The sequence below is a fragment of the Podarcis cretensis genome, assembly GCF_951804945.1.
Source record: "Podarcis cretensis genome assembly, chromosome: 16".
Lineage (NCBI taxonomy): Eukaryota > Metazoa > Chordata > Lepidosauria > Squamata > Lacertidae > Podarcis > Podarcis cretensis.
The window spans coordinates 7,463,742-7,487,597 of record NC_137186.1 but is presented as its reverse complement, the minus strand read 5'-3'; the positions used below and the strand labels follow the sequence as shown (position 1 = coordinate 7,487,597).

Sequence of the window (23,856 nt, the reverse complement as noted above, 5' to 3'; positions counted from 1 at the left end):
GATTGATTTTGATGTTCATGCTCATTTATTTCAATGGGTCCACTCTTAAGTAGGAGTAAACTGAATACAGCCCATAGTCTCTGAACATAGAGGTGCAATTCTTAGCTATTCTGTTGAACAGCTGTGGCTAGATCTCTCCTCCATGGATCAATCTAAAAGGTAAAGGTACCCCTGCCCATACGGGCCAGTCTTGACAGACTCTGGGGTTGTGCGCCCATCTCACTTAAGAGGCCAGGGGCCAGCGCTGTCCGGAGACACTTCCGGGTCACGTGGCCAGCGTGACATCGCTGCTCTGGCGAGCCAGAGCCGCACACGGAAACGCCGTTTACCTTCCCGCTGGTAAGCGGTCCCTATTTATCTACTTGCACCCGGAGGTGCTTTCGAACTGCTAGGTTGGCAGGCGCTGGGACCGAGCAGCGGGAGCGCACCCCGCTGCAGGGATTCGAACCGCTGACCTTTCGATCGGCAAGTCCTAGGCGCTGAGGCTTTAACCCACAGCGCCACCTGCGTCCCTGGATCAATCTAGATGTGCCCAAAATGCCATCTAATCTTGAATGGCCATCTCCTGACCTCTGGAATCCTTCCTTCCTTCCTTCTCACATACTGACCTACCTAACATGCACAGCCACCCTACCTAACTAACATGCAAAAGTCCCTCTTGTGTCCTATAAATCATTTTCTTTCCAACAGTAGCCACTTGTCTGGATCATGTTGAGGGCTTCTTCTGACACCCCACCCTTTGTTCCATGATGAACAATCTCAACAAGCAAAAAGGGGAGGATTTCTTTCCCTCTTAGCAATACATATCTTCCTCATACCACCATTCACTGGCCTAAACCACATTCTAGCTACGCGGTTTAGGCCAGATGGCATATATGAAAATTGTTCTGGCCATTGTAGGATGTGCCTTCACCAAAAATTCCTGTGATAAACTCACGCCGGCTAAAGATCTACACATTACTAGCTGGATGTGGAGCAACCACAAAAGCTGCCATGATCCTGCTACTCAATATAATGTGCAAAATAGCCCTAAGGTGGTGGCCATCCCAGAAATGGGTTTGAGAAACAGTGGTTTTCATGGTTCCTATCTTGGGGAGAACACTTTCAAATAGTTTTGGAGGAGCAGATGTGAGTGGTGTGAAAACCAGTCATCATCCCCTTTTAAATTTGCTTTGTCTTTTGTTTTGGGACATTGGAGACAGCAACAAGAACATTCTTCTAAATGTTGAGCTGTAATTATATTTTCACTGTCCCAGCAGAGTGCTTGGAGTGAACTAATTCTGATTTAACCAATTCATTGAAACTAATTCAAAGGAAATCTCTGAATTACACACTGTGTGTGTGTGTGTCCATTGCATTTGTCATTTATAACTACATGAAAAGTCATGCTGCTGTTTCAGTGCAAATGTCATAGTTGTTGGAGGGAAATAAATAAAACAATTGTTCACATCACACTGTGTGTTTTGATGTTTCCTTACTCTTCTTAACCATATCTTATCCTTTGGCCACATCCACACCTTACATCTGAAGCACTGTGATACCACTTTAAACAGTTGTGGTTTCTTCCAAATGATTTGGGGGAGTGTAGTTTGTCAAGGGTGCTGTGAGTTTCTTGGGAGACCCCTATTCCCCTCCAAAGTCCCCTGGGAAGAGTGATTGATTGTTACGTTGCTCTGGGAATTGTACCTCTGAGAGTAAGAGAACCTTCCACAAGCCACACATCCTAGCATGCTTGGTGGGGGCAGGACTGTTAAAGTTGTCTAGCAGTGCTTCTAATGTGTGTTGTGGAGATGGCCTTTAGCACAGCAGCTTGTGAAAGCTGGGGGTGGGGGGAATATGCCAAGGAACATGTGAATGAATTGTGAATCAAAATAGAAGGGGTGTGTGGAACTGGAAATGATTTTTCTTTTTAGAATGAGATTTCAAAGTATTGGTTCTTCAGTGATTCCCTGTCCTCTTAGCTCTGCTCATAGAGGTTGATGTTGTGTGTTGCTGTTTTTTAAATGCCCGTAAACCCCAAGTTTCCTCAGAACACAGTTTGAAAACCACGGTACAATACTTATTTCCCCCTCCCGCAAAAAGAAACAAGCAGAATAATTTATGGGCATCTCTTGGATGCTCAAGACTAGTAAGGAGAAAAATGTGTATATACGGTATTATATGCAGTGGCTATATAATAAAGAACATCTAGAATAGCCTTCAGCAACCTGATGCCCTCCAAGTGTTTGGGAGTACAATCCTCAACAGTCCCAGCTGGCTAGGACTTATGGGAGTTGTGGTCCAAAACATCTGGAATGCACCATGTTGGCGAAGGATGATCTAGAACCTGTCCTCCATTCAAAGGTGCAAGAAACTTAATTCTTGACTTTCAGAAGTACTGAAGACACACACAAAAACTGACTTCATTGAAAGTAATCTGGGAGCCCATGTTCTTTGAAAGCTGTTCTCAGTCGTTACAGATCGTTTGTTCCTATTTGTGTTGTGTCTTCCTGTCTTGAGGACACTCCTGTCCCAATTTAGCATGGGGAGGAATTGCTACGGCGGTATCTCCGGTATCCACCAGAGTGGCAGCAGCTTCCTGAAGAGCAGCCATAGCATGGTAAACAACAGCTGGAACTGTAGCGGGGTGAGCAACAGCTGGAACTGCAGCAGGGTGGGTAGCAGCTGGTACTGTAGCGAGGTGAGCAACAGCTGGACCTATACTGAGGTGAGCAACAGCTGGAACTGTACCGAGGCGAGCAGCAGCTAGAACTGTAGCGAGGTGAGCAGCAGCTGGAACTGTACCGAGGCGAGCAACAGCTGGAACTGTAGCGAGGTGAGCAGCAGCTGGAACTGTACCGAGGCGAGCAACAGCTGGAACTGTACCGAGGTGAGCAACAGCTGGAACTGTACTGAGGCGAGCAGCAGCTGGAACTGTAGCGAGGTGAGCAACAGCTGGAACTGTAGCGAGGTGAGCAACAGCTGGAACTGTAGCGAGGTGAGCAACAGCTGGAACTGTACTGAGGTGCATAACAGCTGGAACTGTACCGAGGCGGGCAGCAGCTGGAACTGTAGCGAGGCGAGCAACAGCTGGAACTGTACTGAGGTGCGTAACAGCTGGAACTGGAGTTATAGCCAGTAGGGCCACAGCTGGATCCAGATCCGCAGCCATATCCAGGGGGGTAGCGGCAGCCAGAACTATTCCCCGAGGGGCGGCAGTAGCTTCTCACCCGGTTGCCTCCCCAATTCGCGCTGTATGGATTCCAGCAATCCTGGGGTCTGTAGCAGGTCATCTTCTTGGTTTGGAGGTGGATCTGGAATGGTGTAAAAGAAAGTGAAATGAGAGGAAAGTCCTTTGCTTGTAGAAACAGCATGGACAGATGTCTCCCACATTTCTAGTTCTTATGTTCTTGTTGTTATTAACCAGAATAACAACAACAAGAAGAGGAACAACAGGAGCAGCAGCAATCAAGTCCACTCCCATTTGCTGTGCAGGTTCACCAATTGCTTCAGGGCTGAGAAGGAAGTGTCTCTGTCAACTTTTAGACTAATGTGTGCCTTGGAAATAAGTTATCCACAAGGTTTGGTTTATCCAATTGCCTTGATGCAGTTCTCAGCTCAGAGAGATCAATAGATACAGAGGTCTAGTTATCTAATATATCTATTTTCTTTCTTTCTTTCTTTCTTTCTTTCTTTCTTTCTTTCTTTCTTTCTTTCTCTATAAGAGCAAAAGTGAGGTACCTAGAAATAGGCATGTAGAGATGTAGACAGATGATATTAAGGTTACCATATTTCAAAAAGAGAAAATATGGACACTAAAGTTGTTGAGCTCTATTTTTTTTGGCAAAGTTTTTCTTCATTTTTATTTTCTTTTTTCTTTTGCCAAATCAATACATCCAAAATGGGCTGCCATACACTCAGGCTCTCCTGGACATTTTGACTGATTTTTGTAAATTTCACCTGGGCATCATTTTTGGCAGATGAATCCTGGGTATGTCCAATAAATTCCTGATGTCTGGCAGCCCTAAGATAGTTCTGTAGATCTACTTATCATCTACCTAGCATCTAACTGCCATCTATCAATTATTACTCTATTTAATTAAATGTGAAGTTAATTGAGATTATTGCAAATGGGGACAGCATGGGTTTATAGCTGAGCCAATGTGGAAGGACAGGGACAAGAACCAGACTGTGATAGCCAACTAAATTCTGCTCACAGTAGACGCACTTCAGTTAGCCATCTCTATTCATTTCTGCTGGTCTACTCTAGATGAGACAAAGGACTTGTCCACACTTACTTTTTGCTCTGCTCTTTCCAGGCAAATGTCTGCACTTTACAGCTGCATGTCCCAGCATGCCTTTGTTTGTTTGTTTGCCCCAAACTTTCCCCACAAAAAAACTACAAATGTCAATTAAAGCTGAATTGAAACAAATGTCCATTCAGGTTTTCCACAGATTCGTGTTTGCTCCAATTGAGCTTTAAAGAGTGGGTTTCTGCAGGAAAAGCTCTGGAGCAGGGGTCAGCAAACTTTTTCAGCAGGGGGCCGATCCACTGTCTCTCAGACCTTGTGGGGGACCAGACTATATTTTGAAGGGGGGGGGGGGAATGAACAAATTCCTATGCCCCAGAAACAACCCAGAGATGCATTTTAAATCAAAGGGCACATTCTACTCATATAAAAACACATTGATTCCCGGACCATCTGTGGGCCGGATTTAGAAGGCGATTGGGCTGGATCCGGCCCCTGGGCCTTAGTTTGCCTACCCATGCTCTGGAGCAAAATAAAGGGCACCTGGATGCAGGGCTTTAAATCATGGACCATGCCTGGAAAGAGCAGAGGAAAGGTAAGAGTGGATAAGCCACGAGGTAAAAGGGAAATGTAAAGGACCCCTGGATGGTTAAGTCCAGTCAAAGGTGACTATGGGGTTGTAGCACTCAGCTCACTTTCAGGCCAAGGGAGCCAATGTTTGTCCACAGACAGCTTTCTGGGTCATGTGACCAGCAGGACTAAACTGATTCTGGCATAACAGGACACCATGACGGAAACCAGAGTGCAAGGAAACACAGCAACGGTACCTATTTATCTACTTGCACTGGCATGCTTTCAAACTTCTAGGTTGGCAGGAGCTGGGACAGAGCAGCGGGAGCTCACTCCTTCGCAGGGATTTGAACTGCCGACCTTCTGATTGGTAAGCCCAAGAGGCTCAGTGGTTTAGACTACAGCGCCACCCACATCCCATCAGATAAGCCACAACATTGCATGCAGCTCTGAAGCTGCAATCCTACACTCACTTACATGAGAATAAAGCTCAATTTAGTCACATTAGCTTTGAGTAAACACACTGTGATTTCCCTAACCCATATCTTTCTTTGAGTTTGTTATCTGATGGTGTTTGTGTTTGTTGTTCATTAATGTATCAGGCACAATGAGGAGGAGGAGGAAGATGACAACAATAAACAACAACAGCAGCAGCAGCTGCAGCAGCAGCAACAACAACAACAACAACACAGGCAACTAAAATTCTCTTGTTTTGAATTTCAAATTTCCTCCCTTAATTCCTCGCCACAATTCCATTCATCCTTGACGGTTCCCTTTTCCCTAAAATCTGTTGGCCCCACTGCCTTTTAGCTGATTTCAAGAAGGTATCTCACTATGGTGCAAACTTAGGTCCATTGATTTAGTTAAATATGTTCTTCACATGTCTCTGTGTAAGATAAATCAAAAGTGGACTTACCTGGATCACGGTTGATAGAAATCATCGAGATGTTTCTGAGAGTTCTCAGCGATGCTGACCTTTCTTATAGAGTTTCCCTTGGGTGTATAGAGTGTACATGTGGATGGTTAATAAACCGGAAGGCCAAAATTAGCACCCACATATTTTCCCTTATTTTCAGAAAGATAATTTGGTTTAGGCTGGGCTCACCATCACACCCTTGCAGTCTCTCTAATTTTAAGAAATTAAGTGTCATTTGTGTTCCAGGAGTCCATATATTGGACTTATGAGCTGCATTAGCCAAACAGATGGCTGGCTCCAAGGTATATGTGACCCACATATCATGCCTACTGGGCTTTTTACTACAGGAGAGGCTTCCAGTGAGGATCCTTGTTTCACTGAAATGGAAGTTACCCATAGCCCCAAAGGCTATGTGTGGTGCTCCATAAAATGGTGGACTACATCTCCTATTGTTTAGTGGCCATTGGTCAAGGGGCTTAGCGGAGTTCCCAAAAGTATCTGGAGTGATACCATATGTTAGCTACCTCTGTTTTAACTCATTAATTACATGCTAAAATTTTATAATATTTTAACTAGGATTCATATATTGTAATGTTTGAAATACGAATTTGGTATTGTTGATTATTAAGTGTTTTTTCTCTTCTTTCTTTTTCTTGTTTCTTTTCTTCTATCTTTTGTTTCTTTTCTTTTCCAGTCTGCATTTTGAAGAATGCATAGATAAATATTTTTATGTATTTTTATGTATTGTTTCTATTTCTATTTTCTTTTTATATTCTTGTAATATTTAATAAAAAATAATTAAAACAATTAATTACATGTTGAAATTTGAGGAACCTAAGAAGTCACACAGAGAGAGTGAGAAGTGCCCAATCAGAACCAAATACCTCCTATCTGAGTATCATGTTCCTTACCGAGGTTAAGCAAACATCTCAGGTAAGCTCACAAGCAGAATAGGATGACAGTGGAAGCTGGTTCATCAGGGCAAGGGGCCACTCCCCTGTGAACCTCAATTTGCCCATATCCAGCTCCTACAAACTGCCTGCCTTCTTACTTACAATCAGTCCAGTGAATGGTCTGCCTGCTGGCTCCATCCTCCTTAGTGTCACTGTTGCCCTTGTAGAACTCAAGAAGAGGAAGGTGGGTACAACACTCAGATCAGGTGGGTCCACCTGTCATTGGCTCTGGCTCCAGAATTTGTTGGCTTCCATGCATTCCACCCCACCAGTCTCAATAGACACCAACCACTACTGAATAGCCTTCACCTGCTGTTCCCCTCAGCCCCCAAATCCCTGGTATTAAAAAATTAAATAAAAATACACTGCCACCAAACATTGAAGTTCATTCATTCTTTATTATTATTATATACACCCCACTTTATCTCCAAGGACCTTTAGGTGATTTCCCCCATTTTGTCCTCATCACAATCCTTTGAAGTAGGCGAAGACTCGGTCCATGTCATATACAGTGGTACCTCGGGTTAAGTACTTAATTCTTTCCGGAGGTCCTTAACCTGAAACTGTTCTTAACCTGAAGCACCACTTTAGCTAATGGGACCTCCTGCTGCTGCCGCACCGCCGGAGCACGATTTCTGTTCTCATCCTGAAGCATTTCTGGGTTAGCGGAGTCTGTAACCTGAAGCATACGTAACCTGAAGCGTATGTAACCCGAGGTACCACTGTATTTAAAACATTGTGATACCACTTTAAACAAGCATGGCTTACCCCATACAATTATAGGAGATGTAGTTTGTTAAGCCATTGCTGTTTAGAGTGGCACCTTACTACTACTACTACTACTACTACTAATAATAATAATAATAATAATAATTTATTTATAGCCCGCCCATCTGGCTGGGTTTCCCTAGCCCCTCTTGGTAGCTTCCAGCAAAATATAAAGATACAATAATTCATCAAATATTAAAAGCTTCCCCAAACAGGGCTGCCTTCAGATGTCTTCTAAAAGTCAGATAGTTGTTTATTTCCTTGACATCTGACAGGAGGTTGTTACACAGGGCGGCTGCTACTACCGAGAAGGCCCTCTGCCTGGTTCCCTGTAGCTTTGCTTCTCACAGTGACAGAACCACCAGAAGGCCCTTGGAACTGGACCTCAGTGTCCGGGCTGAGCGATGGGGGTGGAGACACTCCTTCAGGTATACCGGGCCGAAGCCATGTAACTGTGGATGTTGCATAAGAGATGGTGAATGACTGAAGGAGACCCAGTGAGCTTTGTGGCCGAGTGGAGGATTTGAACCCTAGACCAACACTTTAATTACTGGCTCCATTTATCTGAAGAATTTAATTACTGGCTCCATTTATCTGAAGAATGAATGAACTTCAATGTTTGGTGGCAGTGTGTATCTGAAGAAGTGTGCATGCACACAAAAGCTCATACCTAGAACTAACTTAGTTGGTCTTTAAGGTGCTACTGGAAGGAATTTTTTTTCTTTTATTTTGTTTTGACTATGGCAGACCAACACGGCTACCTACCTGTAACTGGCTCCATTTAGCCAATGATCATTGATAGACCGATACCACATAAATGTGTCAATTCTCCTTTTAAAACCAGGCCATCTAAGCTTGAGTCCATCACATTAATTATGTGCTATGTGTGAAGATATTCTTCGTTTTGTCTAATCTTTGGGATCAGTTTTGAGAACATTGACCTTTTTCCTTCTGGCAGAATTTGCTAGAATCTGAATTTTATCCTAAATGTATGTGGAACAAAGACCAAACAGCTTTCCCAACCCCACCCCCCAGACTTGAGCATTTACATTCCCATTACTTAAAAGAAAACTTTAAAAGAGAACTAGAAGAGAAAACATCAGGACCTTGTGCCTCACAAATTGCTGCTGAAATTAGCAGTTTCTCGTTTCAAATTGGTAGCTGCATGTATGCATTTTGGTTTTTTTTTTTTAAATAATTTTTATTCATTTTTCAAACACATAATAAAAGCAAAGCACAAAACAGAAAGTCAAAACAGAAAGTCAAAACACAAAACAAAAACATACAAAACATTTAAACAAATATAACTTCAAAATTGTATTTTCATACCCTTCTTTCCTTCGACTTCCCCATACCTCCCCATCCCTGCATCCTTATTTTATGATTCTTTAGCAACCCTTTGGTCAATTTATCCTGATTCCCTTTCATTAAATTTCCTTTAGTTTTTTGGTTACAGCTGTAATTCTCTGTTTCTTACCCCTTGACATCTTAGCATTCCTCAATTTTGCAACAGTTTTTAAGGTATATTTTAAATTTCTTCCAGTCCTCTTCCACTGTCTCCTTCCCCTGGTCACGGATTCTGCCCGTCATCTCAGCCAGTCCCATAAAGTCCATCATCTTTGTTTGCCATTCTTCCAGAGTAGGTAGTTCTTGCATCTTCCAATACTTCGCCAGTAGAATTCTTGCTGCTGTAGTAGCATACATAAAGAAAATCCTATCCTTTTTAAACACCAATTGGCCAACCATGCCCAAGAGAAAAGCCTCTGGTTTCTTAGGAAAAGTCCACTTAAGGACTTTCTTAATTTCATTATAGATCATTTCCCAGAAAGCTATAATCTTCGGGCAGGTCCACCAAAGGTGATAAAAAGTACCTTCAGTCTCATTACATTTCCAACATTTATTATTTGGCAAATGATAGATTTTTGCAAGCTTGACTGGGGTCATGTACCACCGATAGATCATTTTCATTATGTTTTCTTTTAAAGCATTACATGCAGTAAATTTACTCTGGTTTCACCTCAGATCGTATAAATCTTTCACCTTTTGCATGTATGCATTTTGGTCACACCTGCAGTGCTTCATGGGTTATGTAGTCATTTCCTTTAGCTTCTCTGATGACCCCCTCCCACTTCTTTATTGATTTGATCATATTGACATGTACCTTTTCAATGAAAATAGACCAACATTTGGTGCTTGTGAAGGAAGGAGAACTGCTGTCCCACCCATGCCCTGTTTGTGGGTATCTAATATTTATTTTGGGAGAAAAGCAATGACAAACCTAGACAGCATCTTAAAAAGTAGAGACATCACTTTGCCAACAAATGTCCGTATAGTTAAAGCTATGGTTTTCCCAGTAGTGATGTATTGAAGTGAGAGCTGGACCATAAAGAAGGCTGATCGCCGAAGAATTGATGCTTTTGAATTGTGGTGCTGGAGGAGACTCTTGAGAGTCCCATGGACTGCAAGAAGATCAAACCTATCCATTCTGAAGGAACTCAGCCCTGAGTGCTCACTGGAAGAACAGATCCTGAAGCTGAGGCTCCAATATTTTGGCCACCTCATGTGAAGAGAAGACTCCCTGGAAAAGACCCTGATGTTGGGAAAGATGGAGGGCACAAGGAGAACGGGACGACAGAGGAGGAGATGGTTGGACAGTGTTCTCGAAGCTACCAGCATGAGTTTGACCAAACTGCGGGAGGCAGTGGAAGACAGGAGTGCCTGGCGTGCTCTGGTCCATGGGGTCACGAAGAGTCGGACACGACTAAACGACTAAACAACAACATTTATTTTTATTTGGCTAAAAATCACCTCATTTTTTATAATAATAATAATAATAATAATAATAATAATAATAATAATACAGTGGAACCTTGGTTTCCCAACTCAATCTGTTCTGGAAGTCAGTTTGACTTCCAAAACATTCGCAAACCAAGGTGTGGCTTCTGATTGTCTGATTGGCCCTGGAACCAATACCGAGAGCCGAATCGGACGTTTGGCTTCCAAGAAACTTTTGCAAAGCGGAACACTCACTTCCGGATTTGCGATGTTCGGGATATGATTTGTTTGGGACCCAAGCCATTTGGGAACCAAGGTACCACTATAATGAAACATTAGATTGTGGGGTTTAAGAAATAAATGCATGTACATTTGCTTCTGATATTTGTTGATCAACCAGTCCCCAGTGATTGGTTGTTCTGCAGTCCTAAGGCAGAGGTTGAAACGTCATTCTAATTAAATCTTGTGTCTCCATTATTGACTGGAAAAGGCAGCCAACCTTCATTAGCGAGAACAGAATTGAATCCCTGGATTATGCTTCTGAAAGGGCCAGACATTTACTTTGTCATTTTGACCATGCCAAATATCAACTAATTACCACTTCAGTGGGTGAAGGTTATGAAAAGATCCTCTTAATACCACATGTCTAGAAGGCATTGCCCCTGGTGATGCTCCACATGCGCAATGAACTGTGTTATTTCACTAATAGCTGGTTCCATTCCTTTTGTACACCCGCTTCAAATTATATGATGGAAGACTATGAAAAAGGTTGTTCTACCCAAACCATCTCTCGTCCTTCCATAAACCAGGCCACAATCGTCATGGCGATCTTCCAGATTTCCTGAATAAAACTTAAATGGGAGAAATAAGAAAATATCTTAATCCTTAGCCTTCTATCATCTTAAAGTAAAGGCAACACATTACATTAATTGCTGCCATTAATGTCATATAGGATTAGGATTTTTCCTTAAATCCCCATGGATATTTTTCTTCTTCTAATGCCTATCTCACTTTGATGTAAAGGAAAGATGTGTTTATGGGATTTCTTTGCTGGCTCCACTATATGAACAGTTCTCAACTATCAAATGCATTCTTATACATATTATTATAGTATATAATACACTCTGGAATTCCTAAATTAGCAAACACATAAAATATATACATGCAACAATTTCATGTTAATATAAAATTATGCTGCAGAAATATAGGGCTTTTTTTACAAAATATGTTTATTTCTTTTTTATTATTATTAATGTTGCAGAAATTATATATATATATATATATATATATATATATATATATATATATATATAAATTTATTGTTTCCCTCGAGTATACATTGATTCATGGGTCCCTAGAGTTTTGATAAATATGTTCCAAATATCATTAAATTTATCCATGCATAATCTTTGTCTGAAAGTGATCCATTCATTGTCACAAGAGTTGCGACAAGAGTTTTTGTCGTTGATCGCAAGAGTTGTCATGTCATCTATTCATTGATCGAAGGGGACCATATTTTTGTCCTTCCAATGTATCAATATCAATCTTTTTGCAGATGCAGAGGTTCAAAGAATCCATTTGTGTTGACTGATTGTGTTGACATATACTAGATAGTTTAAGATGTTATCTTCAACAATTTTCAACTCTTTCTCCACAATAATATTTATACATCCCAATATTCCCCCAAATTTACCAACATTGTATAAATATATATGTTTCAAATAAACATTTTCCTTATTACATACACCTCCAACACCATGTCATCACTGATAGGCCCTGTGTATGCAATTATGATGGAGTCCATTAACTCAAAATAAAATATTTCGCTATATGAGAAATAATTTATATATGCATCATTATACATATTATTATGCAATATATAATACACTCTGTGATTTCTAAAGGACCAAATACATACAACAATTGTATGTTAATGTAAAATTATGCAGCAGAAATATAGGGACTTTTAGACACAGTGTTTTTATTTCTTAATGTTTCTATACAGCTTGATTTTAACAAATGAAGAAGCACTCAAAGCAATTTACAAACAGAATAACACTGAAAATATCAGTAAAATAAATAAATCTCGGTTATAAACAGCAATTTAAAACCTTTAACAGTAATTAAAGTCAATGCAGAGAAAACAAAAAACAGATTAAAACACATGTAAACTTTCTAGATATCTAGGCAGGCTAGATTTAACAAAAATGTTTTTAACAGATGCCAAGAAGAGTGCAGTGAAGGCATCTGCCTAATGCTAATTGTCAGGGAGTTCTGAAGAATGGATGCTGCCGCACTAAATGATGAATTTCTTGCAAAGGCAAAATGGATATCATTTGCAACCTGGAACAGTGCCAGTTCTACAGTGGTAGAATGGGACAGGTATATTGGGTGAGGGGATCTCACAGGTAAACTGGTCCCAAGCTGCTAACATCTTGATAACATCTTGAACTTTGAGGATATATGTGCTTTTCTGCATATAATTCTGTCGCATTCTACTAGTCATCCATTTTAAAAATAATACAGTGGTACCTCCGGTTGTGGACGGGATCCATTCTGGAGCTCCAGTCAGATCCCGAGGTTTCTGCAACCAGAGGGACCGCTTCTGCGCATGTGCGCACGGCAAAACACTTCTGGGTTTGCCACTTTCGCAACCCGAAGTTTACATTATCCGCGGGTAACGTAAGCCGAGATGCTACAGGCATTGAAAAATGTCAGTGAATTTGGATATAGGCAAGCATTCAAAAAAATAAGTGGTCTGCTGCAAGCAGAGCTCAAGTAAGTCAAATCACTCTACGATTCTGTATTCTTTAGCTGTGGTTCTTGCATTGCAACTGATTGGGGTCCCTTCTAACTCTAACAGTTCTATGATTCTGGGTTGGAAGAGTCAAGTCCCATGTGGAAATCTGCTTAAAATGGATTCCTCTTCCAACCCTCATGCTGGCCATATATGTGACAACCTCCTCTTCCGAGGGATGGGGAAACATGCTCGTGCACCACTGTTGTGTATTTCTTTGTCCCAGTTCCGGGTCATTGTTGGTTGCCTCCAGCCATCTAAAGTGGTGGCTGGCCCACAGCAGTATGGCAGCATTCAGAGAACACTTTGTTCCATTTCCCCAACATTTCCTTACCCATATGTGCCAGCTCCTAGGGGCTGAGGCACTGTCGCCCACCCCAATGGTTGTAGTTTTTTGAGGGTCTGGGCCCCTTAATGTTCAGAGGGTGTTCAGTTCCATCTCCTGGCTCCTTGCAACATGACACACATGATGTCAGGATGTTGCCTCAGGCCCCTCTCGATCATCTTGAGAAGATGGCACCTCTGTCCTTACCTGCTATTTTTATTATTATTATTATTTTGCATTCGCACAGTGTAAAAGCCACTTCTGGAAATGTAGCAGAAGTTCAGCACTCCTTTCTGTGTTAACTGCTTCCAGAAAAACAAAACAAAACTGTTTGCAACCCCATTGCCCTGGAAAACCATGGGGTGGAATTTGAGGATATATGAAGACATGCAGTTATTTCCCACTACTTTCATGGGTGAATCATGAGGAAGTGTTCCTATGTATAAAGGGTGGTGGATGGTGACATGTCCAGAATGACACCTGCTGTTGTGTCTCACCACGTCCACTGCTGTGAATGACATGACAGTACATTGATCGGAAAGCCACACAGCTCCATTATGCACCAGGTAATGTAGTGCGGATGTTCAAAACCAGGACAGAAGAGCTAAAATTATAATCAGGGAAACTAACACAATAATCCCCACAACTAAATGTGCTCTTGGTCATTGATACGGATGGGCAGAATAGCCCTTTCTGTTCTGTTTTGTTGGTGCTCAAATTTAAGTCTGTTACATCCCATTTTTCTTACTGATCTTTCAAAAAAACAAACCCCCCCCCACACACACCACCACAACCTGCACAAGGCCCATTTTATCTTCAGATGTTTTTTCTGAATACAATGGTACCTCAGGTTACAGACACCTTGGGTCACAAACACTTCGGGTTACAGACTCCACTAACCTGGAAGTAGTACCTTGAGTTAAGAACTTTACCTCAGGATGAGAAGAGAAATCACGTCCTGGCAGCGTGGCAGCAGCAGGAGGCCCTGATTAGCTAAAGTGGTACCTCAGGTTAAGAATGGTTTCAGGTTAAGAATGGACGTCCGGAATGAATTAAGTTCATAACCAGAGGTACCACTGTACCAGTTCCTGGAAATTGCAGGAGAGCAGAGTGCTCTTGTGTTCAGGTCCTGCTTGTGGACTTCACCCAGGGGCACCTGGTTGGCCACTGTGAAAAGGTTAAAGGTAAAGGACCCCTGGACGGTTAAGTCCAGTCAGAGGTGACTATGAGTTTGCGGCACTCATTTCGCTTTCAGGCCGAGGGAGCTGGTGTTTGTCCACAGACAGCTTTCTGTGTCATCTAGCCAGCATGACTAAACTGCTTCTGGTGCAACGGGACACCTTGATGGAAACCAGAGTGCACGGAAATGCCGTTTACCTTCCCGCCACAGTGGTACCTATTTATCTACTTGCACTGGCGTGCTTTCGAACTGCTAAATTGGCAGGAGCAGGGACAGAGCAACAGGAGCTCACCCTGTCATGGGGATTAGAAGCGCTGACTTTCCCATCAGCAAGCCCAAGAGGCTCGGTAGTTTAGACCACAGCCCCATCCATGTCCCTATTGTGAAAACAGAATGCTGGACTAGATGGGTCATTGAGCTGATTCAGCAGGGCTCTTAGGTTCTTGTAATGGCTATGTTCTGCCTCCACTGTCTTCTCTTAAACAAGACACCAGAAACATCCAACTCCACCCATCTACAACTGAGTCCAGTGCCACCTAGTGAATAAACTATTTACTAATGTAGAATCATAAAATTGTAGAGTTGTAGAGGTATCCCGAGGGTCATCTAGTCCAACGCCTGGCAATGCAGGAATCACAACCAAAGCACCCAGGGCAGAAAGAAAGTCCACAACTCTCTTCCTGATGCTGAATTGGAATCTCCTTTCTTTTAACTCAAAATCCTGACTTCAAGTTCATCAATCACCAGCATCTCCACTTAGGGCTGGGAAAGATCCTTTTTGAAACTATGGAGAGTTGTTGCAAATCAGTGTAGGCAATACTGAGCTATATGGACCAATGTTCTGACTAGATATAAGACAACTTCCTAGGTTCCTATATTACATCTTATAGAATGCCCTCCCCATAAAAGCTAAAGGTAAAGGGACCCCTGACTGTTAGGTCCAGTCGTGGCCGACTCTGGGGTTGCGGCACTCCTCTTGCTTTATTGGCCGAGGGAGCTGGCGTTCAGTTTCTGGGTCATGTGGCCAGCATGACTAAGCCGCTTCTGGCGAACCAGAGCAGCGCATGGAAACGCCGTTTACCTTCCCGCCAGAGCAGTACCTATTTATCTACTAGCACTTTGACATGCTTTCGAACTGCTAGGTTGGCAGGAGCTGGGACCGAGCAACGGGAGCTCACCCTGTCGCGGGGATTCGACCCGCCGACCTTCTGATTGGCAAGTCCTAGGCTCTGTGGTTTAACCCACAGCACCACCCGTGTCCCTCTTGTTATAAACTATAATGTCCAGGTTGTGGCTTTGAGGCTTACCTTAGCATCAAACTAAGAGCTTTTGAAGAGATGCCTTCAAAAAAAAAAACAAAACTTTTGAAGAGATGCCTTCAAAAAAGTTATCCTCTTGTTTTCTTTACTTTATTTGATCTCCTTTGTGATACCTGGTGCAAATAATGCATGTTAGCCAGGGATACATCTCCCAGAACTCCTGTCTGTTTACATGGATTTAGGGAAAGTATTAATAACATAGTGCAAATACCTTCTCCAGCGAGTCTAAAATTACAAGGGTAGAGAAGTATGTTAACTGCAAATTAATAAGGTGCAAAAGCACTAAACCAGTATATGAGATTAGTATGAACACTGGGTTGACATTTAATTAGATTTTCTTTTTGTAGATGAGGTCCCTTAGGCTGTGTGAAGATCTATAAAAAAGAACTCCTGGGTGAACAGTATTCCAGAAAAAGATCTCATCTGAAATATCTCTTCAGACATCAAGGTAGGCCCAAGTTGATTCATGCTTTTAAAATTTGTGAACTGCTTCTGTGCATATTTTTTTAAAAAAAACTGGGGGTGGGAGCCAAGGTTAATTGGGGATGGGTCATAAGTTAGTAGCAGAGCATATTGGCATGCTTTGGACAAGAGATATTCTGGCCTTCCATTTTTTATTTTTTATTCTAAGGGAGCAGGTAGCAAGAAAGACGGATGGAGACCCTAGAAAGCTGTTGAAACTGCAGGGATGTCAAAGAATTCTGACAAAAAGAGAAATAGAAGCAGATGATATAAAAATAAAAATAAAAAATTGTCCAGTAGCACCTTATATAGACCAGCTAAGTTTGTTCTGGTATAAGCTTTCATGTGCATGTACACTTCTTCAGATACTCTGAAACAGAAGTCACCGGACCCCTATATATAGTGAGAGGGTGGGGAGGGGTATTTCTCAGAAGGGTAGTAGGAGATGGGTGATAGGCTCAGTGGGTATGCTAAACCTGTTGATGACTGTTAACGACTGCAATTAGTCCTACAAGAAAAAGCAAGAGATAATATGCAAATGACCAAAAATAGCTTTAGCATATGTAATGAGACAAGAATCCAATATCTCTATTCAGACCAGGTCTCTCCATAGTTTTCAGTTTGGTAATAAGTTGTAATTCAGCAACTGCATCAGACCAACACGGTTACCTATCTGAATCTAGAAGCAGATGATGTTTGCTTTATCATCCTATATCTGAAACAGAGATTAATCCAGGGAATAGGATTGAGATTCGTTATTGTTGCTGCTTTCAAACCGTGAGCAATTCATAATGGATTAGGTTTCTCTTTCCCGCTTGCCTTGTGTTTCTTTTGCATTGAAATAAAGGGGGTGGAATAACATATGGACAATGTAACTTGTGTAATTAATGGTGTGCATCATGTAATTCCACCGCAGTGGACAGTGAAATGAGTAATGTTGGTTTTGACAGAAGACAAATGGCAGAGGAATGGTAATGGTGCTTCGCCTGGAATATCGTGTCCAGTTCTGGGCACCCCAATTTAAGAAGGATATGGACAAGCTGGAACATGTGCAGAGGAGGGTAACCAAGATTATCAAGGGTCTGGAAATCAAGCCCAATGAGGAACGGCTGAAGGAACTGCTTATGTTTAGTAAAGAGGAGACTAAAAGGAGATAGGATAAAGGTAAAGGGACCCCTGACCGTTAGGTCTAGTCATGGCCAACTCTGGGGTTGCAGCACTCATCTCGCTTTATTGGCCGAGGGAGCCGGCATACAGCTTCCGGATCATGTGGCCAGCATGACTAAGCCGCTTCTGGTGAACCAGAGCAGCACATGGAAACGCCGTTTACCTTCCCGCCACAGCGGTACCTATTTATCTACTTGCACTTTGACGTGCTTTCGAACTGCTAGGATGGCAGGAGCAGGGACCGAGCAACAGGAGCTCACCCCGTCGTGGGATTCAAATATGATCAAGGGTCTGGAAATCAAGCCCAATGAGGAATGGTTGAGGGTACCGGTTATGTTTAGTCTAGATAGGCTAGCCATTGCCAAATATCTAAACAGCTGTCACATGGAAGATGAGTAAGTTTGTTGTTTCCTGCTCCAGAGGCTAGGAACTAAACCAATGGATTCAAGTTACAAGAAAGGAGTGTCTGGCTAAACAGCAGCAATAACTTTATGACAGTAAGAGCTGTTCAACAGTAGAACATACTCCCACAAGAGGTTGTGGAGTCTCTTTCCTTGGAGGTTTAAAAGCAGAGGTTGGATGGCCATCTGTCTTGTATGATCTAGTTGACATTCCTGCATTGTAGGTTGAACCACATGATCCTTGGGGTCTCTTCCAATTCTACGATTCTATGATTCCATGGAACACAGAGCAGAAATGGAAGCAATGCATCCTTACATTCTTGTTGCCAACCAGAACAGATGTACTAATGAGAGGATTAAGTGCAAAGTAGCCACAAGTGCTCATGTAGAAGATTCTAGGCAATTTAGTAGCAAGTCTGTTAATCCATTGGCTGCCTATCTGGTGGATTCATCCTTCCCTCCAAGGCTGAAGGCTTTGGAAGGCAAAATGTCTCATGGAGAATCACAAGAGAATGAAGCAAAGTGAGGTGTAGAGCAGTGTTTTTCAACCACTGTTCCGCAGCACACTAGTGTGCCGTGAGATGTTGCCTGGTGTGCCGTGGGAAAGATTGAAAAATTCGAAAGATTTAAAGATAAAGTATTTTATAATTTTTCATATTTCTGTTTACTTACTACTTCATAATAAAGTAATTATAAAATACTTTCTTTGTGTTTATTTGATTCCTATTCAAGAGAATTACTTTATATATAGTCAATATAGGCACAGAGTTAAATTTTTTAACATTTTCTGATGGTGGTGTGCCTTGTGATTTTTTTCATGAAACAAGTGTGCCTTTGCCCAAAAAAGGTTGAAAAACACTGGTGTAGAGAGTCCTCTCAAAAGTGAAAGTGCTGGTCAGCTAAACTTCACCGACAGCGAATCTTTAAGCACTTTTATTTATTTGTTTATTTAAAAAATGCTTATCTTGGCCACTTTCCCCTCTAATGTAGATCTTCATTCTCTGAGCTGGAGAGCTGATTAAGAAGGTACAGGTTTTTAGCTGCTCGAAACTATACTGTCTTACTTGTTTTTAACTGACGCCATGTTTTAAAACAACTATCTGCAGCTGCTATTACAATCGCCTCATTTTAGTTTGAATTGTATTGCGATTGTATGCTATGATATGCAAGGTTCCTTGTGTGGTATATGCATCTCCCCCAAAATATTGTGGCCTACGTACACATTTATAAATACCGTTGCATGGGTCCTCATCTCAGAGTTGCGAGAGAGTCCATTGGTTCCAGCACTTACCCAGAGTTCAGTTTCCTTGGAACGAAGGTCAGCAGAGACTGTGATGCCTTTGGGGTATAGGGTTTTATTTACACATATACAACCTGAACGTAGGATAGAGGGGCTCACAGCATTAGCACGCCACAGATCTTGCCTCCACAATAGGTTCCCAGGGACTTCCCACAGCTTTGGATTCAGCACAGAGCAAGGCAAGCTTCTGTGTCTCCAGTTTCCAGCATCACACACCAAAACTGGCCTATTGTTCTCCTTCCTAGGATGATACAGCATCCAGTCAGGTCAGATAGGAAATGCCTACCCCATCCTGGAAGCATGTTCAGTTGTCCCCAATCTCTTCTTAGCTAACTCTTAGAGATGCTGACGAGGCCAGCCAAGGCCAAGAACTGGGCTGACCGGTTCACCAGGTTTCCACTCGTAGATGCTAAATTTACAAACACATAATCAAAGGACTGGAAGGAGCCCATGGATATCATCCAGACTGACCCCCCCCAAAAGCCCCACCTATAATACTACGTAGAGTTGTATTCAGTGTTCATCCTATTTAGTGTAAACCCATTGAAATTAATGGGCCTGATTTATATGGGTAATAGGGTGGTTCATAAAAAACTTTTTTAAAAAAAAAAAAAATGCCTGCTCCAAAGGTCTTATCTTACTAGACTAGGGATTATATAGCTGTATCTGAAATTTCATGCATATCAGTTAATATATTGACCCTGCTCCACTGAATTGAAAGTTTGGCTTTCATAACATAGGAAAATGGCCAAATAAACAGCTATTTTCGTGGAGGAGGGTCAATATATTAAGTGATATGTATGAAATTTCAGATATCGCTATATAATCCCTAGTGTAATAAAATAAGACCTTTGGAGCAGGCATTTTTTTTTAAAAAAAAAGTTTTTTATGAACCGCCCTAATGGGTACATTAATTTCAAGGCATCCACTCAAAGGGTGAACAAGAGCACAGATTTTTATCTGTGTGTGAAAGAAGGAGGAGTGGTGGTGCCTCCAGGTTTTCAGGAGTCCTTTGACAATACACCCCTAATGCCCACCTCTCCTGAGTCTACCCTCTCACTGCCATTCTAGGCAGCTGCTCTTCTTTGGCATCACTGCCACTACACAGAAGTGGCAGCTACTTCTATTTCTCGCCACCACTGCTTGTTCATCTCATCTGGGGCCAGAGTGTGGGGCAGGTGAGCAGGCTTGTCACAATTGCAAAGAGGAGGAGCAAGTCCAGGGGCACTCTTGCCAATGCTCTCTGGCCCCCACTAGTGTGTGGGCCCTCAGAGGCTGCCTGGCTGCAGTAGCATGGCATGGGTTGCCAGTGCCTGGGACCATGTGGAATTGAGGAAGGGAAATGGACACAGTATGCATGTGCATTCAACTGCCTAATGACATCCGTGTCACCCAGGAGATCACAGCCGCGGAGATAAGAATAGAGAAGTCATTCCGTTGTCCGGAGAGGTCACTTTCTGGTTCAGCCGTTTTCAGCTGAGCTCAGCGACTGAAGCGCACAGCTGTACTGAGGCAGTACCGGGTGTTGAAATTTTGCACCCCTAAGAATTTTGCACCTGGGGCAACAACCCCAGTGCCCCCCGCCATGCTATATCTCTGTCTGGCTGCACCAGTAGTTGCTGCCAGTTCTGAAAAATAGGAAGTTCTTTAGGAGAAGGAGGTGGAGGGAGTTAGAAGTAAAAAAAGGAAATTAATCAGGCGGCAAAGAGGAGCACAACGACTTGTTGCTGGTCCTCCCCTGAACTAGATAATTCCCACCAATGATTTTTTTCTGCTTTTTTGGGTTTCAGGTGTGCCTCTTTCCAAGAAAGATGATTGGCATCAGTCTTCTAAGCAACTATCCACCTGGTGGCCTTCAAATGATCCACACACCACAAAGCATCAGTAGCTCAGGCCCTAGCATCTCTCACACGAGCTGCTACAGACCCTATCATGGTGGCAGCAGCTGCTACAGACCACAAGGTTATGGTTATGTCTCTGGCTATGGCGGAAGCTGCAATAACCCTTGTGGCTACAGCGGGCAATCCAGTTATGGAGGAAGCTGCTACAGACCACAAGGTTATGGCTATGTCTCTGGCTATGGAGGAAGTTGCCATAACCCTTGTGGCTACAGCAGGCAATCCAGTTATGGAGGAAGCTGCTACAGACCACAAGGTTATGGTTACGTCTCTGGCGGGAGCTGCTATGATCCTTGTGGCTACAGCTGCCAATCTAGTTATGGAGGAAGCTGCTACAGACCACAAGGTTATGGCTACATCTCTGGCTCTGGTGGGAGCTGCTATGATCCTTGTGGCTATAGCTGCCAATCTAGTTATGGAGGAAGCTGCTACAGGCCTCAAGGTTATGGTTACATCTCTGGAAAATCCTGCTATGGACCACGTGGCTATAAATCCCTCTGCGGTTATAGCGGAAGCTGCTATGAACCGTGTGTCCATAGTCCCCTCTACAGTTACAGCAAAAGCTGCTCTGGGTCACATGGCTACGGTTACAGCTCTGGCTATGGCGGAAGCTGCCACGACCCATGTTATGGTGGAAGCTGCTACAAGCCACAAGGTTGTGGTTACTTCTCCGGCCAAGGCAGCAGCAGCTGCTATAAGCCACGTAAATACAGCAGTGTCTGTGGTTATGGCGGAAGCTGCCACGAACCACGTGGTTATGGGTACCGCTACGGTTATGGTGAAAGTTCCTGCGACCCGTGCTATGCTCCCAGCTGCCACCAGCCACGCTATGCCTACCGGCACCGTTACAGCTGCCGATCTGCTTCCAGTGACCCGTGTTACTACGGCTGAGGATCATCATACCCATCCAGTCACTGGAGGCATGACAGTGGTAGCTCTATTGGTTGTGGGCCATGCTAAACCCAGAAGAAGAAAAAATCTCCAGGAAGACCAAGAAGACTCAAGATATTTGAAAGCATTGCTGAGCTTAGTACATATTGTTTCTTCTGAGAAATGCTCATCGCCTCCGAAACACACACGCACACCTACAATTCAAGTTGGAGTGAACCCAAAGTTTTGATGTCTGGAACCTTTGAAAATTAAGTTTTTTGGTTTCTCAAAGTTCTCAATCGCATAACTTTACAAATTGCTTTGCAAATCACACCTTGGTGAGCCAAACTTTGTTATCTGTATGTTATTTTCCTGCATTCTTTTTATCCACACCCTGTCAGCAATGTTACGAGCAGCTACATTCTACATTCCACACCCTTGTTTCCAATAAAGCTTTGCATCACATAAGATTGCTTGTCTTCTCCTGGATCCTTTCAATCATGTGTGGGGATGAGATTAAGAAATGCAATTGACTTGTTTTTGGATTAATAAAAAAAGTTAATGCAGGGCACAGTTGAAGTATGGAATTCTCTCCCACAGACAACACTGGCCACCATTTTAAATGGCTTTAAAAGAGCAGTAGAAAAAATAATAATAAAGGAGGACAAGGCCATGCTCCACCTCCATAGTCAGAAGTAGTTTCCTTCTGAGTACCAGTTTCTGGGGCTCACAGGTGAGGAGAGTTGCTATTGTAGTCAGGGCTTCCCATTGGCATCTGGTTGGCAACTGTGAAAAGAGTGTGAGACTAGATGGACCATTGACCTAAATCAGCAGGTTCTTATTTTCCCCCCAGTTTCAAAATGGGGATGAGTGGGATTTGCTTCAATTCACATTTCAATGTGTGCCCGCCTAATGTGTACTTCCCAAATGAATATCTGAGCTAAAACACACCTATAATTAGAAATTCACACTTCCACAAATTTGGTTGGCAATTTTAGTCTGAGCACTCTCTTGACAATCTTGCGATACTAAGGGTAGTAGACCAGTGGGTTCCTGTGCCAAATCTGTAATTCAGCAGAGGGGAATTAGCGTCTAAGTGCAATGAAGAATTTGGAACACAGGATGGAACAGGGAAAAAATTGCGTTAGGAATTTAGATTGAACAGCTTCTGCAGATCCAAGGTGAGTGTCTGGCCAAATCTGAGCTCCATATAATAACTAAGCTAGGGGTTTAGCTTTAAACACTTCAAGGGGTGATGGTATGTGATTGACACCTCTTTAGAAGAAATGATCAGCAAAATGCTTAAGACTGATTGCCATAAGCTAAGTCATGCCCATTAACATTAAGGGTGCTATTCTGAGGATGGCAAAGATTATAGATAGATGATTAAGGAATTAGTGAATTTACTGAAAACTAGAAAAAAAGAAACTGAAATGGACAGAGTGCTGTATACAACATTATAGTGTATACAACATTATAGAGTAGACCCATGGGAAAGGATGGACTTGAATTTCAATGGGTCTGCTCCAGGCATGGCCAAACTTGGCCCTCCAGCTGTTTTGGGACTACAACTCCCATCATCCCTAGCTAACAGCACCAGTGGTCAGGGATGATGGGAACTGTAGTCCTAAAACAGCTGGAGGGCCAAGATTAGCCATGCCTGGCCTACTCTGTGCAGGATGGAACTTGGATACAACCCAGATTCTCCCATGCACGGCAGAAGCACCCAGAAGCAGCAAGAAGGACCTTTTCTGAAGAATCAGGCTAGAAGCAATTAATTTTGTTTCCTCCTGACCCATGACAAGCAACATTAAAGGAGCAAGCAGGGTGTTGTCCCTTCTATTACACCGAGATTGTGATCTGGCATTGTAAACAAAGAAGCCTGGGTAATTACAGGGATTTCAAAGCATGGCCCTTCTGACAGCC

General features: G+C 42.7%; 1 protein-coding gene across 8 annotated transcripts; it reads left to right on the top strand.

Moving 5' to 3' along the window:
• Positions 1–515: 515 nt before the first annotated feature.
• LOC307205654 (uncharacterized protein) lies at positions 516–22,398 on the top strand. 8 transcript variants are annotated; one of them, XR_013834049.1, is made up of 4 exons: positions 516–3,004; positions 16,180–16,280; positions 20,953–21,406; positions 21,503–22,398. XR_013834049.1 is itself a non-coding variant. In XM_079958331.1 (4 exons), exon 4 carries the CDS (start codon positions 21,095–21,097, stop codon positions 22,178–22,180), a length of 1,086 nt encoding a protein of 361 aa, XP_079814457.1. In that variant the 5' UTR covers positions 5,482–5,623; positions 6,546–6,648; positions 16,180–16,280; positions 20,953–21,094; the 3' UTR covers positions 22,181–22,398. The 8 variants fall into 8 exon arrangements, 7 of the variants coding, with proteins under 7 accessions (XP_079814459.1, XP_079814456.1, XP_079814455.1 ...); XM_079958331.1 differs by lacking the exon at positions 516–3,004 and adding exons at positions 5,482–5,623; positions 6,546–6,648 and having other exon boundaries at positions 20,953–22,398; XM_079958333.1 differs by having other exon boundaries at positions 516–2,680; positions 20,953–22,398.
• The last annotated feature ends 1,458 nt before the right edge of the window (positions 22,399–23,856 follow it).

Excerpts from the sequence above, each read along its gene's own strand:
- LOC307205654 (XM_079958333.1), top strand. The coding sequence starts at position 21,095 with ATGGTGGCAGCAGCTGCTACAGACCACAAGGTTATGGTTATGTCTCTG.